Source organism: Carcharodon carcharias, chromosome 10, assembly GCF_017639515.1.
Source record: "Carcharodon carcharias isolate sCarCar2 chromosome 10, sCarCar2.pri, whole genome shotgun sequence".
NCBI lineage: Eukaryota > Metazoa > Chordata > Chondrichthyes > Lamniformes > Lamnidae > Carcharodon > Carcharodon carcharias.
The window spans coordinates 37,599,315-37,614,565 of record NC_054476.1 but is presented as its reverse complement, the minus strand read 5'-3'; the positions used below and the strand labels follow the sequence as shown (position 1 = coordinate 37,614,565).

Below are 15,251 nucleotides of genomic sequence, written 5' to 3'. Positions count from 1 at the left end.
TCAGAAAAGCAAGAACCCATGGGATCCAAGGGCAAGTTAGATCCAAAATTAGCTCAGTGGCCAGAAGCAAAGGGTAATGGTTGATGGGTGTTTTTATGATTGGAAGGCTGTTTTCTTTACGGTTTTGTAGAATTCAATACTTGCTTTCCTTGCTGTTTAGGCTACACATTAATGCTTTAGACTCCGATGTATAGGGGCATGATTAAGTGGTTTGAAGATGTTAAGAAAATTGCTGTTTGGTTGATAGTGAGGAAGAGGCTGTAGATTGCAGGATGATACCAATGGACTGAGATTATGGAGATAAGGCAGGGGAGTGGGACTAGATAGAATGCTCTTTCAGAGAGCCAGTGCTTTCAGAGACTCAATGGACCAAATGGCATTCTGTGTACTGTAAAGTTTCTGTGACTAGTCAGGTGGGCAGAAAAATGGCAAATGGAATTCAATCTGGAGAAGTGCGAGGTAATGTATTTGGGGAGGACAACAAGGCAAGAGAATACCAAATAAATGGTAGGATACTAAGATGTGTAAAGGTGCAAAGGGCCCTTGGAATGAATGTCCACAGATCCCTGAAGGTAGCAAGACAAGTAGCTAAGGTGGTTAAGAAGGCATATGGGATACTTCCCTTTATTAACCAAGGCATGGAATGTAAGAGCAGAGAGGTTATGCTAGAACTGTTAAGAAAGGCTACTTAAGCCTAAGCTAGAGTAATGCATATCATTCTAGTTACTGCAATATAGGAACGATATGATGGCACTAAAAAAGGTACAGTGGAGATTTACAAGGATGTCGCTGAGACTGGAGAATTTTAGCTATGAGGAGAGATTGCTTTGGCTGGGATTGTGGTAGGATGCGGAAATTCTCATCATATTTAAATAAATACTTAAATATACACTTGGAAGTGCTGTAACCTACTAGGCTACAAGACCAAGAGCTGGGAAGTGAGATTAGAAAGAAGAGATCTTTTTCAGCCAGCACATGTATGACGGGCTGAATGGCTACAGCTTCTCTGCTGTAGGTTACTATGATTCTACAAGGATACGAGCAGAACTAACATACTTGCCTTTATTTCTTTTTAAAAGGAGAAGCAACACTACTTGGGGGTAAACTACTTGAAGGAGGGGCCTGAGGGGAACGATATCCGGAAGACTAATGTGGCTCAGATCAGGATGGCTTTTCGGTATGAGACACTGTGCAACGAGCTTTCCTTCCTGGTGGATGCGGTGAAGTCAACAGAGTTAAGCCTGTCGATAAATTAGCAGCAGGCTTGTATATTTGCAGGGACAACAAAGGGGATCAGCCACGGACCGTGCGAGCCCAATATACTACACCTAAATGCACTTAGATACCAGGCTAGTTCATAACCAGAAAAGCACAGCTACTATTGAGATTAAATCCTTACCAGCCAATATGAGATTTTTGCATGCATTTTGCCATATTATTAACGCTGTTTGCCTGATGCTTAATTCTATTTTAACAAAATAGATTTTTTAAAAGAAGAATTAAATAATCTTAGTGCAGATACTACTGTGAATATATATGTATATTATAGCATTAGTGTATAAAGTGTACAGTACACTATTTCAATTTAACCAAGCTTCTATTTGTATAGTCAACTAGGTCTAAGATATTAATCCAGCCAGGGCATGTTCCTCTGGTCCTCAGTTACCTAGCACTAGCACCATTGGCGTTAAGTTCTTGAATGTTTATTTTTTTTAAAAAACTGCTTCACTGATTTGTCTATTCTATGGACATTGTACCTTCTTTGCTGTAGATGTAACTCGCTGAGGAGTGAAATTTTATTGAGTAAAACCATTAAATGGAAGAGTGGAGGTTCAAACCTAGATTCTGTCATGTAAAGTGGCTTTTGTTTGACAATAAATGTATTTGTTCAAATGAACAGGCACCAATACTATTCGTTCACATGTACAAGAGTTGCTGGACTAAAAGGGCTCTTCAAATTATCAGGGTGTCAGGTATGGCTCAACAGATAGCACTCTCACATCTGAGTCAGAAGGTCATGAGCACCAAATCCCCAGGTCACCTCATAATAAAGAAAGACTTGCATTTATATAGCACCGTTCATGACCAAAGGACAACTCAAAGCAGTGTACAGCTCAAGAAAATTTTTTAGAAGTGTAGGCACTGTTGTAATGTTGGCAACGTGGCAGCCAATTTACACACAGCAAGGTGATAACACCAAGTAAATTGTTTTCGTGATGTTGACTAAAGAATAAATATTGGCCCCATGGAGATCTCCCCTGCTCTTCTTCGAAATAGTACCGTTGGATGTTTTATGTCTACCCGAGTGGGCACTTGGGGTTTTGGTTTATTGTCTCATCTGAAAGACAACATCACCAAAAAGGAACCCCCCACCCCAATACTGCACTAGAGTGTCAACCTGGATTTTGTGCTCAAACTCTGGATTGGAACTTGAACCCAGTCTTCCTGGCTCAGAGGCAGGTTTAATTATTTTGTTGTTCTTATGCTTTTCCTCTTGGGATGCATCATATTGTTAAAATCTAGGTTGGGTTAATTGGGCTAAAAATCTCTCTGCCTCTCAGTGAGTAAGAAGTTAAAGCATTCTCTCTGCACAATCCAAAGCTGCCAATTTAACATTCACTGTACAATCTGCTCCTATCTGCTACAGGCAGTTTCACCAGAGGAGAGTGCGAGAGATTGTTCCTGGGACAGGCAGTCAGCAGTACCTAGAAGATCTAGCATCTAGTCTACACTCAAGTAGGAGTCAGGGTAAAGTAAAAGCAAGGGTTCATATTCTATTGAGTTAAGATATATCTGGGGAGCTCAGTCCATTGATTTGCACCTCCTGCGCTGTGTGGGAAATCCTAGACGCTTCTGGCATTCTGGATGGTGTGCATGAGGTGCCTCCGACTGAAGCTTCAGGTTTTGGAGATTGAGCGGCAGCTGAGGACACTATGGTGTCTTCACGAGGTTGAGAGGTTCGTGGATAGCACATTTCAGGATGTGGTCACCCCACAGCTTAAGGGAGTACAAGCAGAGAGGGAATGGGTGACCGCCAGACAGAAGAGGGGGAGCAGGCAGGTAGTGAAGGAATTCTGAGTGCATCTCGCTCGCAAACCTTTATCGGCCTTGGAAAACAGTGAGAGTGACGGTTCCTCTGTGGAGGCCAACCAGAGCCAAGGACATGGAACTGTGGTGGTCCAGCTGTTCAGGGCGAGAAGTGTGGAAGGGCAATAGTGGTTGGGGACTCATTAGTGAGGGGAATAGACAGGCGCTTCTGTGGCTGTAGACATGACTCCAGGATGATATGTTGCCTCCCGGGTGCCAGGGTCAAGGATGTTACGGAATGGCTGAAGGGCATTCTGAAGGGGGAGGGTGAACAGCCAGAGGTCATGGCCCACATTGGGACCAATGACATAGGAAGAAAGAGAAATGAGGTCCTGCAGGCAGACGTTAGGGAGTTAGGTAGGAAATTGAAAAGCAGGACTTCAAAGGTAGTAATCTCCAGATTACTCCTGATGCCATGCAGTACTGAGTATGAGAACAGAAGGATAGAGCAAATGAATGCATGGCTGGAGAGATGGTGCAGGAGGAAGGGCTTTAGATTCCTGGGGCATTGGGACCGGTACAAGTTGGACGGGTTACATCAGAACAGGAACAAGACCAAACCTCACGGGGAGGTTTGCTAATGCTGTTGGGGCAGATTTAAACTAAATTGGCAGGGGGATAGGATCCTGAAAAGTAGTTCAGAGGGGAGAGAAGCTGAGATGGAATTAAAAGTTCAAACGCTAGTAAGCGAGTATGGAAGGCAGAGGAAACATGGGCTAGATAAGAAAGAAGTGAGTTTAGCAAGGTTAAATGGAATATATTTTAATGCAGGGAGCCTGAGGAACAAGACAGACGAGCTGAGGGTACAGATAGGTTTGTGAGAGTATGATATCATAGCTATAACCGAGACTTGGCTAAAAGGACAGGATTGGCAGCTCAACATTCCTGGTTATAGGATATTCAGAAGAGATATTGAGGGGGATAGAAGAGGAGGGGGGTGGGGTTGCAATATTGACCAATAGTCAATTATAGCAGTGAGGAGGGATGATATCTTGGAAGGATCATATGAAGCTATATGGGTAGAAGTAAAAACCACAAAAGGGGCAAACACACTGTTGGGCATGTACTATAGGGCCCCAACAGTCAGGGAGAGATAGAGGATCAAATATGTAATCAAATTTCTGTGAAGTGTAAGAATAATAGAGCAGTAATAGTATGGGATTTCAATTACCCAAATATTAACTACTTAGTGTGCAAGGAAGGGAGGGAGAAAAATTCTTAAGTTGCATCCAGGAGAACTCTTTTAGCCAGTACGTAGAAAGCTCAATAAGGGAGGGAGCAGTTCAAGACCTAATGTTCGGAAGTGAGCCCAGCAGGTAGAAGGCATATCAGTACAGGAACGTTTTGGAGATAGTGACCATAACTCTGTTAGATTTAGGATAGTTATGGAAAAGGATAAGGTTGGGCCGGGAATAGAAGTTCTAAACTGGGGAAAGGCTAATTTTACTAAGGCGAGATACGATTTGGCTCAAGTGGACTGGGAGCAGCTACTTGCAGATAAAATTGTGTCAGAACAGTGGGAGGCATTCAAGGAGGAAATAGAGAGTATACAGGGCAAATATGTTCCCATAAAGACAAAGGGATGACCAAGTCCGGAGAACCCTGAATGTCAAAGAATATAAAGGTTAGGATTAAGAAAAGAGAAGCTTATGGCAGATACCGAGGGCTCAATGCGGCAGAGTCCTTTGAGGAGTATAAGAAGTGCAGAGGGGAACTTAAAAAGGAAATTAGGAAAGCTAAGAGAGTGCATGAGGAAACATCGTAATGTAATAGGAATAAAGGAAAACCCAAGGGTTTTTAAAAAATATATAAAGAGAATAATAGGGAAAGAGTAGGGCCATTTAGAGACCATAGAGGTAATGTGTGTGTGGACCTGGAAGATGTGGGTGCAGTCCTCGATGAATACTTTGCGTCAATCTTCACAATAGAAAAGGATGCAGGTATAGACTGTGAAATATTAGAAGAAATTAACATAGAGAGAGAGAGAGGAGCTACTAGTGGGTTTAGCAGCCTTAAAAATGGATAAATCCACAGGCCTGGATGAGATGACAGCCTGGGAGCTGTTGAGGGAGGCAAGGGAAGAGATAATTTTCCAATCCTCTCTGACCTGAAGGACGGTTAAGAAAGAAAGGTATGGACCAGGAAATTACAGGCCAGTCAGACTAACTTCAGTGGTGGGGAAGTTATTGGAAAGAATTCTGAGGGACAGAATATATCTGCACTTGGAGAGACACAGATTAATCAGGGATAGTCAGCATGGATTTGTTAATGAAAGGTTGTGTTTGACAAATTTGATCGAATTTTTTGAGGCAGTAACCAGGAGTGTTGATGAGGGTAATGCATTTTATGTGGTCTACATGGAATTTAGCAAGGCTTTTGATAAGCTCCCTCATGGCAGACTGGTCAAGAAAGTAAGAGCCCATGGGATCCAAGGCAAAATGGCATGTTGGATCCAAAATTAGTTGAGAGGCAGAAAGCAGAGGTGATGGTGGAGGGATGTTTCTGTGACTGGAAGTCTTGTTTCCAGTGGAGTTCCGCATCCGCAGGGCTCAGTGCTGGGGCCCATGGTGTACATAAATGATTTGGACTTAAATATAGGAGGTATGATCAAAAAGCTCGCTGATGGCACAAAAATTGGTAGGGTGGTAAATAGTGAGGAGGATAGCCATAAACTGCAGGAGGATATCGATGGACTGCTCAGGTGGGCAGAGCAGTGGCAAATGGAATTCAACTCGGAAAACTGTGAAGTAATACACTTGGGGAGGGCTAACAAGGCAAAGGATTACACCAAGAATGGTAGGACCCTGAAAAGTACTGAAGATCAAAGGGACCTTGGTGTGCATGTCCATAGATCCCTGAAGGTAGCTGGGCAGATGGATAAGGTAGTTAAGAAGGCATACTTGCCTTTTTTAGCCAAGACACATAATGCAGGGAGGCTATGCTGGAACTGTATAAAACACTGGTTAAGCCACAACTGGAGTCCAGCGTGCAGTTCTGGTCACCACATTATAGGAAGAATGTGATGGCCCTGGAGAGGTTGGAGAGGAGATTTACCTGGATGCTGCCTGAGCTGGAGGATCTGAGCTATGAAGAAAGATTGGATAGGCAGGTTGTTTTCCTCGCAGCAACAAAGGTTGAGAGGGGACCTGACGGAGGTGTATAAGATTATGAGGGATGTAGATAGGGTGGATAGGAAGCACTTTTTTCATTAGTAGATGGGTCAATAACCAGGGGGCATAGATTTAAGGTAAGAGGTAGAAGGCTAAGAGGGGAGTTGAGGAGAAATTTTTTCACCCAGAGGGAAGTGGGAGTCTGGAACTCACTGCCTGAAAGGGTGGTTGAGTCATAAACTCTCGTAACATTTAAGAAGAATTTAGATTTTCACTCATGTTGCCATAGCCTCCAGAGCTATGGGCCAAGCACTAGAAAATAAGACCATAAGGCATAGGAGTAGAAATTAGGCCATTCAGCCCATCGAGTCTGCTCCGCCATTCAATCATGGCTGATAAGTTTCTCAACCCCATTCTCCTGCCTTCTCCCCATAACCTTTGATCCCCTTACCAATCAAGAACCTATCTATCTCGGTCTTAAATACGTTTAATGAGCTGGCCTCCACCGCCTTCTGTGGCAATGAATTCCATAGATTCACCACTCTCTGGCTAAAGAAGTTTCTCCTCATCTCTGTTCTTTACTTAGTATTATTATGGGATTAGTGCAGTCAGATCTTTGTTGACTGGCATGGACACGATGGGCCGAATAGCCTTTCTGTGCTGTAAACTTCAATGAGTCTATAACCAAGAAACATACAATTTCAGCAGACAAAAAAGAAAACTCACATCGAGCAGCCCCTCTGCCTCCTTTTCACCTCATTTGTAGCTGTAGCAAGAGAATTATTTCTTTTGAGGGGAAACTTGTTTGCACTTCAATAAAGCTGACCAAACTTACAAAAGATACATGCACCAACTATCAATAACATTGCAGGGAAAAAAAAGCCAAGAGTTGGCACCAACACTTGCAAGTCCCCCTCAGCCGTCCTACCCCAGGAAAATGGTTGACACTTCAAATTCCTGGCATAGGTTGGAATATACTAAGGTGGTTGAAGACTCTTCACCGAGACAAAGGGAGAATAATGCACAGGATCATTCTCTAGCCATTCATCACACCTCCACATACTGCAGACAATAGTGCCCTAGGGCAGAAGGGCTGGTAGAAACATTGACAATTCATTAAGATTTCAGTGATCAAAAAAAAGGGAAATAATTTTTCTATTCACCCTAAATATTCTGCTTAATATCTTGAAAACTTCTAAATTCCACAAAACACAACTCTATTTTGTGTAATCACTGCTCACAATTTAACCCTTGGAGTTCAGTTATCATCCTGGTAAATCTGCACTGCACTCCCTTCAAGTCAATACATCCTTCCGAAGGCATGGTGCCTAAAACTGCTCATAGCACTCCAGGTGTAGTCTAACCGAGCTTGGTACATAATCGGATTTGAGTGTATCATGCTCAAGGAACAGGTGATTTTAGACTTACAGTTCCCAAAGCTCTTCACCACTGGGCATTTTCCTCACCTTATGTTTGGGTCTGTTGTAAGTTAATTGAGACTGATTGCTGTTATTAGCTAATAACTCTATTATCATTGGATAATACGACTACCAAGATGTTACAAGATAGATCACATCCTTCTATCCTCTAACAATTCCTATTTTTATAAATATCCCAGACACGCCTTGTCTGTAGCACCCCAACCAACCACAATCGCTTCAAATGCCTTTTAAATCCCAACACTAGTGTTTGAATGTCATAAATAGTTTAAAAATGATAAACATTCAATATTTACTTCTGACTTCCATATGTAGCTGGGGATAATTGGTAGGTCACAAACATCAACCTCATTAATGGTGAGAGCAGTTTTTTTTATTAATTATACCACGTTTACACAGGCAAGTCTTCACCCACTGCCCACCAACAACAGTCACAGATAAACAGACATCCTCTTAACAGTGCTCATTTAACAGACACTCACTTAAAACTGAGATGCGAAGGAATTTCTTCTCTCAGAGGGTAGTGAATGTCTGGAGTTTTCTACCCAGAGAGTTGTGGAAGCTAGATCAATGGAAGTATTTAAAGAGGAGGTAGATTTTTGAAATATGGGGGGTTGAAGGATATGAGGAGCTGACATGGAAGAGGAGTTGAGGCTTGGGGCAGATCAGCCATGATCTTATTGAATGATGGGGCAGGTTTAAGGAGCTGAACGGCCTACTCCAGCTCCTATTTCTTATGTTCTTATGTCCTGTTTAGACGATTATTCATATGGTGGAAGTCTTGGGCTTAGTCATTTATATTCACCAGGACAGTTGTGGTTTGCTAAAGTCAGTGATTATAGAATGATGAAGTGAACATTACTTCAGGAACAGATAATAATTCAGTTAATGGACAAAATGTTTTATTCCACTAAATCAACAGTTAAAGCAAATTTTAAAAAATGATATCACCAATAGAGAACTTTCCAGAGCTATCTGACATGGAAGTGTTACAATTTCTTCCTGCAAAACAAGGGAAATCACTGTACATCTATTCATCAACAAGCAGCTTAGATAATCAAAAAACAACAGTTTAATACTTAATGTCATAAACCTCATCAATGTGTAATTAAAGTATTAATGATACAGGCACAACCTTCAAATTTTGTCTGTCTAACCTGTGGATTCTGGTTAAGGTCATAAAGATTTTCATGCGGCTACATTACACATGTCCCCACCAGGCAAGTTTGTTTTCGGCAGGGGTGGGGGGCACTTGTCAAATAGGGTGGGTGCCCATCCCACCACCTTCCTAACCAGCCCCAATCTCACGCCCATAATACAAGCCCACCATATTTAAATAAATAATCAAGGGTCACTTAGGCTCATTAACAAGCCAATTGACTTTGATAATACACTGCATATGCCATAAAATGATTGGTATAGGAAGTCGGGTGGGGGGGTGGGGGGCAGGGGGTAGTGGGCAGGCTACTTTTTTAAAAACGTTTTTCAAAGGATGGGAAGGAGGGGTATTAGGAAACCCCCCCCATCTTTCTTCCTACACGCCTGATCCATTAAACACACCACCACCTCCACCCCACCTAACCTATCCAAATCCTCCCTACCTGACTCCGTGATCCATTGGGCCTCCTTCTTCCTCGTTGCAGTCCCGGCAGTATCCAGTAATGCGCACTTGATGCTGCTGGGACTGATGGAGCTGCTGGCCAATCTGATTGGCTGGCAGTTCCCAAGGGCAGGCTTCCTCCCCAGTGTGGGGCGGTAGTCCCACACTGCACCTATTTAGCTCACCCTCTGTGTCATGACCGCGGGGTAAGCTAATGTGGAGTGCAACGGCTCCACACCGACTTTCCCATGGATCTAAATTCTTCTATTTCCAACTGAGGATATCTGTGAATGAATCATGGTGAATGAGTTGATTGTACAAACCAGGGGCACATATCTCAAGTGAGAAGGTCCCAAATGAATTACGGAAACCCTTCAGGCATGCAATAGTTGAAACATTTCATTTGTTGCACTGCATTTTTTGGTATTGGAATAATGAAGCGATAAGTTTTGCTTATTGCTTGGAAATAAAATTCTTACCATAAACAGGCGAGTAACAATCTAAAATGTTAATAGAATTGATAAATTTTATAGCCACAACAGGTCTGCTTGATATTGCACAATTACACCAGCTTAGTAACTCAGCAACTCACTCAAAGTGCTTACTATTTCATTTTACTTAACACAGTAGATGATTCACATTCATGGAGCTCTCAAAAAAATACAGGTTTTCATATTCTGCTGTCACATCTAGTTGTGAAAATCAGAGTACTCTTGTCTTAAAAAAAGAAGTTTTTTTAGGGAGGAAGTAAAGGGGAACTCCTAACATAAAGAAGGAATCTTTTAAATGGATGAGATGATTATAGAAGGATGAAGAGATGGAAAAATGGAACAGCAAGTACAGATGTGGTCAGCGATTTAGGCTGATTTAGCAGATTATTTAAAGATATTTGAACAGTTGCTTATTTTAATTTAATAGTTTCCCTCAAGCAAAGCATGAAGGGCATAGACATATTTTTCCAACAATGTGAAATTAAAGTATAATACATATTAAATAATTATATTCAGTAGATTTTCTTGTTGCAAACACAAGCTGGTTGCAAGAGGTACAGACCGTGACCTTGATGTGGCCTTAAATTCTAAATCAAAACAGGTTATTTTTACAAGCTATAGTCTTAATTTATGTCATTCTCATCACACTCGGTGTTCTCACTCCTCATTAATTACTATTTACAAAATACAAATTTATTTGACAATGCACACTTCTGAAAATCTAGGAGCATCCTAACAAAAGAACAGACTATCAAATCACCAGCTTACAATCTACACTGTTCACATTTTTTCAAGCAATTAAAAACATAAATCAAATGCTTAAATCTCACCAACAAACCAATAAAGAATAGGAAATAATAAGACCAAACCTCTCTTTAGGTCCGGTAACCAAAGTTCCCATGCAGCAAACAGCTCAGGCACAAATATTGGATTATAGGTTCTGCTTTTAAAGGGCAAACACTCATCAATTCACGTGAAGTCTCACAAGCAGTCAAATCAAGTGTTTTCACTTAGTGCAGATTGTAGTGATAGCTATGGGGTGTCCTGAAGACAAGAAAATAATGCAAACTTGACAGAACATCAATTTCTGCATGGGTTAATGTATACAAGAACACAAACAAAAATTTCAATCGGGCTTCAGTCTGCTTCAACTCATGACCGATCAGGAAGGATGAAATCAGAGTGATCCAATGCACAGTGGCCTCATTGCTCATAAAATTTGTTAAAAAAAACTTATTTTGTAAAAGGCCAGATTTAAGCAGTCTGCTTCAGTCAGAGGATGAACGACCCTTGGTAAGTCTTAGGGCTTATGGGGCTGCCCAGCCTCATCTGCCATTTTGAGAATGTAATTTGCTATGTCTTCTTCTGTAGGTGCATCAGACACAACCCAAGAGTCGCCAGCTTCCTTCACTTGCAGTCGACAAATAGGACAATTGCGGTTGTGGTCACTCCTGCCACAAAGGAATAAAACAAACTCTCAGTTCAGGGGTTTCAAGAGCAAGGTTTTCACTCACAGTCAGCATGCAGTGTTGTAAAACTCTAAAGTTATTATTCCCGCACCAAGCCCATCCATCACACCTGTGCTCACCAACCTACATTGATTCCTGATCCATCAACAGCACAATTCCAAAATTTTCATCTTCATGTTCAAATCCCTCCATGTTCTCATTCTTCCCTATCTCTGTGACCTCCTCTGATCCCATGACTCTTTAAAATCTCTGCACTTCTTCACTTCTGGTCTCTTGTACAAGCTGATTTTCTTTACCCCACCAATGCCAGCCCTAAGGCCTGGAAATTACCTTTGGTCTCTCTCATCTCCTTTAGGATTTGTACTGGAAAAGAGCAAGGAGCAATCTAAAGTAGAACTTCTAAATTAGAAGAGGCCTAACTTCAATGGGATAAGAGGGGATTCTAGCCCAGGTAAAATGGAACTAAACACTAACAAGAAAAACTGTAACGGAACAATGGGTGATCTTAAAGGAGGAGATGTTTAAGGTACAGGCCAGGTACATTCCAACAAGGGCAAAACACAGGGGAACCAAAACCAAGGCCCCTTGGATGATGAGGGAGATGGGGAATATGGTGAAACAAAAAACAGACAATGTATGATGCATGTCAGGTGAATTCTTCAAGCAAGAACCAAGTCAAATACAATAAGTTGAGATAGGAGGTGAAGAGAACAAGACTGGCAAAGCGAGAATATGAGAATAGGATGGCAGTTAACATAACAGGGAACTCAAAAATCTTCTACTGGCATGTAAATAAAAAGTGGGAAGTAAAAGGCAGGTTGGGACTATGAAGGATAAAGAGCATGATATATGTTGAGAGGCACAGACCATGACTAGAATACTTAATAAGTACTTTGTATCAGTGTTTATCAAGGAAGAGGATGCTGACAAAATCTTAGTGAAAGTGTAGGTGGAATAGGGAATGGATGGGGTGAAAATTGATAACGGTAGACAGTGATATTCCCCAGGGTCAGTGCTAGGACCAAAGTTCATTTTATATTTATAAATGACTTGGATATTGGAATAGAGCGTAAAATTTTAAAATTTGCTGATGACACCAAACATGGGAGCAAGGCAAACAGTGAGGATGATACCAAAGTGACTGCAGCAGGACATACATAGGCTAGCAAAATGGGCAGACAAGTGGCAGATGGAATTTAATACAGGGAAATGTGAGGTGATGTATTTTGGCAGAAAGGATAGGGAGAGATAATATAGAACACAGTTCTAAAGAATGTGCAGGGACAGAGTGGGCTGGGGGTACATGTGCAAAGATCTTTGAAGATAGCAGGACATATTGAGAGAATAGTTAGCAAAACATTTGGGATCTGAGGCCACATAGTGATATTGAGTACAACAGCAAAGAAGTTATGCTAAATCTTTATACAGCTCTGGCTGGGCCACAACTAGAGTACTGTGTCCAGTTCTGACCACCACATTTTAGGAAGGATGTTAGGGTCCTTGGAGAAGGTGCAGGAGAGATTTACTACAATGGTTCCTGGGACGAGGAATTTTAGCTACAAGGTTAGGTTGGAGAAGCTCTGTTTTGTCCTTGGAGCAAAGAAAGTTGAGGAGAGATTTGATAGAAGTATACAAGGTTATGACAGGTTTAGATAGGGTATACAAAGAAAAAAGCTGTTCCTATTAGCTGATGGTACAAGGTCTAGGGAACGCAGATTTAAGATTATGGGCAGAGATACAGGGGGAATGTAAGGAAGAACTTACTTTATGCAATGAGTAGTAATGATCTGGAACTCAATGCCTAGGCCGGTGGTGGAAGCAAAGATGGTCAATGATTTCAAAGGAATTTGGATGGTCACTTGACAGAAATAAACTTGTAGGGTTATGGGGAAAGTGCAGAAGAATGAAACTGATTGGATTGCTCTACAAAAGGGTGGCATGGACTCTAAGGGGCGAACGGCCTCCTCCTGTGCTGTAATGACCTTCCATTAAACTTCCCTCTTTGACCAAGCATTTAGTCACCTGACCTAATATCTCTTTTGACTTGGTATCAATTTTTGTTAGATTATGCTTCTGTCCGTGGGACATTTTACTACATTAAAGGCACTGTATAAATGCAAGTTGCTTTGAATCACTTGCTCTAATTATTGTCACGACATGATATAAGAGCTGCCGAGAGACCGGGTGTAATTGGAGAGATGGAAGTAACAATCTCACATGGAATGAGTAAGAGAAACACATCTGAAATAGGCAGCTGCTGTCTGCTCATTCTGAAGAGGAAGATGGAGGGCTGTTTGTGGAAACATGCAGGGCCGCTGGAAGCTGCAATGTGTAATTGCAGGGGAAGGGCAGAGAAGTGGTTCCAACCTCCCACGGTTAAATTCTATGTAAACAAGCACAACCAGAAGACTGGGAGGAAACCACAAGCAGTTTCAGAGGGTGTTAATGATTACTTACACCAACATCCAAGAAAGGCTGAACAATCTCCTCCTGTGCAAAATTTTCTATGTTTCTAATTTACTAGGACATGCATTATATCAAATTTAACATTTAGCTGTAAAGAGGGTTGGTTCCACAATCAGTGTTTGTACACTCCTTCTATTAGTTCATCCGTACATCAGAATATTCAAGTATTATCAAAACAGTAAATAATGAACAACTCTCCACATCAATGCATTTGATTGTCCAGAAGTGAGATTAGATCAATTAGATAAAAAAGTGTACAGAAAGGGGCTGAAAAAGGATTTTCATTCTGCCAACATGCAAAATCCTGGAACTCCCTAACAGCACTGTGGATGTGCCTACACCAGATGGACTGTGGCGGTTCAAGAAGGTGGTTCACCACCACCTTCCCAGCGGACTTTAGATGGGCAGTAAATGCTGGCCTTTCCATCACAAGGATAGGCGGGGGATGGGGATGGGAGAAAGGTCAAATCAGAATCGTTTAATATTCACAGGGCATAGCACAGGACATCTATTTATTAATTAGCTTAGATCACAGCGAACATTTTACAAACAGTTTACAGCACAGGAGGTTGTCATTTGGCTCATTGTGTTTGGCAATCCCAAACTAATTCTGCTGCATTCACTATGCTATTTAATCCTCCTCCTCCTCCCCCCGACCCCCAACCCCCCATCCCGGTTTGACAGCTAGCTACATGTAGAGGGTGAACATACTTACCACTTATCAATACATTTCTGACAGAAACTGTGAGTGCAGGGCAGGATGAGATCAGCTCGGCCATCCATACAGATACAACATTCTTCCTCATCAGTCAACTCCTTAATCCTACAGGATGGAGAAAACAGCATTCGGGTGACACTTGATCAAACACAAACTTCATACAAACATTTTAACCTTTTGTTTTTAACCGTTTGGTCTGTGGATGGTGTCCCTATTCTCTAGTTCATGGCCGTCCAAATGACAGGCTGTGGGTCCTCAAAGCCCACATGCCTCCACTCCATTTGACTTGCTGCTTTGTCCTTTTTTGAATTCTGTGGGCCTGCATGTTTGGAAACCCTCAATGGGTTCACAATATTTGTTGAAGTTTGCTGAGATAACAGTTAATATACTTGCTATTCAGTTTAACACAATACTAGGCAAGGTCAGAACGGTGAGAGGTGGGGTTGGCCACAAGATTTTTTAAAATTCATTTATGGGATGTGGGCTTCTGTGGCTGGCCCATCCTTCATTGCCCTTGAGAAGATGGTGGTGAGTTGTCTTCTTGAACCGCTGCAGTCCCTGTGGTGTAGGTACATCTAAAGTGCTGTTAGAGAGGGAGTTCCAGGATTTTGACCCAGCGACAGTGAAGGAACAGTGATATATTTCCAAATCAGGATGGTGAATGGCTTGGAGGTGAACTTCCAGGTGGTGGTGTTCTCATGTATCTGCTGTCCTTGTCCTTCTAGGTGGTAGTGGTCGTGAGTTTGGAAGGTGCTGACAAAGGAGTTTGGTGAGTTCCTGCAGTGCATCTTGTAAATGGTACACACTGCTGCTACTGCTTGTCAGTGGTGGAGGGAGTGAATATTTGTGGAAGGGGTGCCAATCAAATGGG

The 15,251-nt window shown here is 42.0% G+C and overlaps 2 protein-coding genes across 5 annotated transcripts in view; one reads left to right on the top strand and one right to left on the bottom strand.

Annotated features, from left to right (window-relative positions):
- LOC121283268 (AMP deaminase 3-like) overlaps nt 1-1,897 on the top strand; it is a 57,677-nt gene extending 55,780 nt beyond the window's left edge. For all 3 annotated transcript variants that reach the window (XM_041197656.1, XM_041197654.1, XM_041197655.1), the window contains exon 15: nt 1,080-1,897. In XM_041197656.1, coding sequence (XP_041053590.1) covers nt 1,080-1,256 — 177 coding nt within the window. In that variant the 3' untranslated portion in view covers nt 1,257-1,897. The remainder of the gene's footprint in view (nt 1-1,079) is intronic.
- Nucleotides 1,898-7,987: 6,090 nt separating this feature from the next.
- Nucleotides 7,988-15,251, bottom strand: part of rnf141 (ring finger protein 141) — a 47,550-nt gene continuing 40,286 nt past the window's right edge. For both annotated transcript variants that reach the window (XM_041198378.1, XM_041198377.1), the window contains exons 5-6: nt 14,378-14,485; nt 7,988-11,178 (exon numbers count right to left, since the gene is read on the bottom strand). In XM_041198378.1, the coding sequence (XP_041054312.1) occupies nt 11,028-11,178; nt 14,378-14,485 (259 nt within the window). In that variant the 3' untranslated portion in view covers nt 7,988-11,027. The remainder of the gene's footprint in view (nt 11,179-14,377; nt 14,486-15,251) is intronic.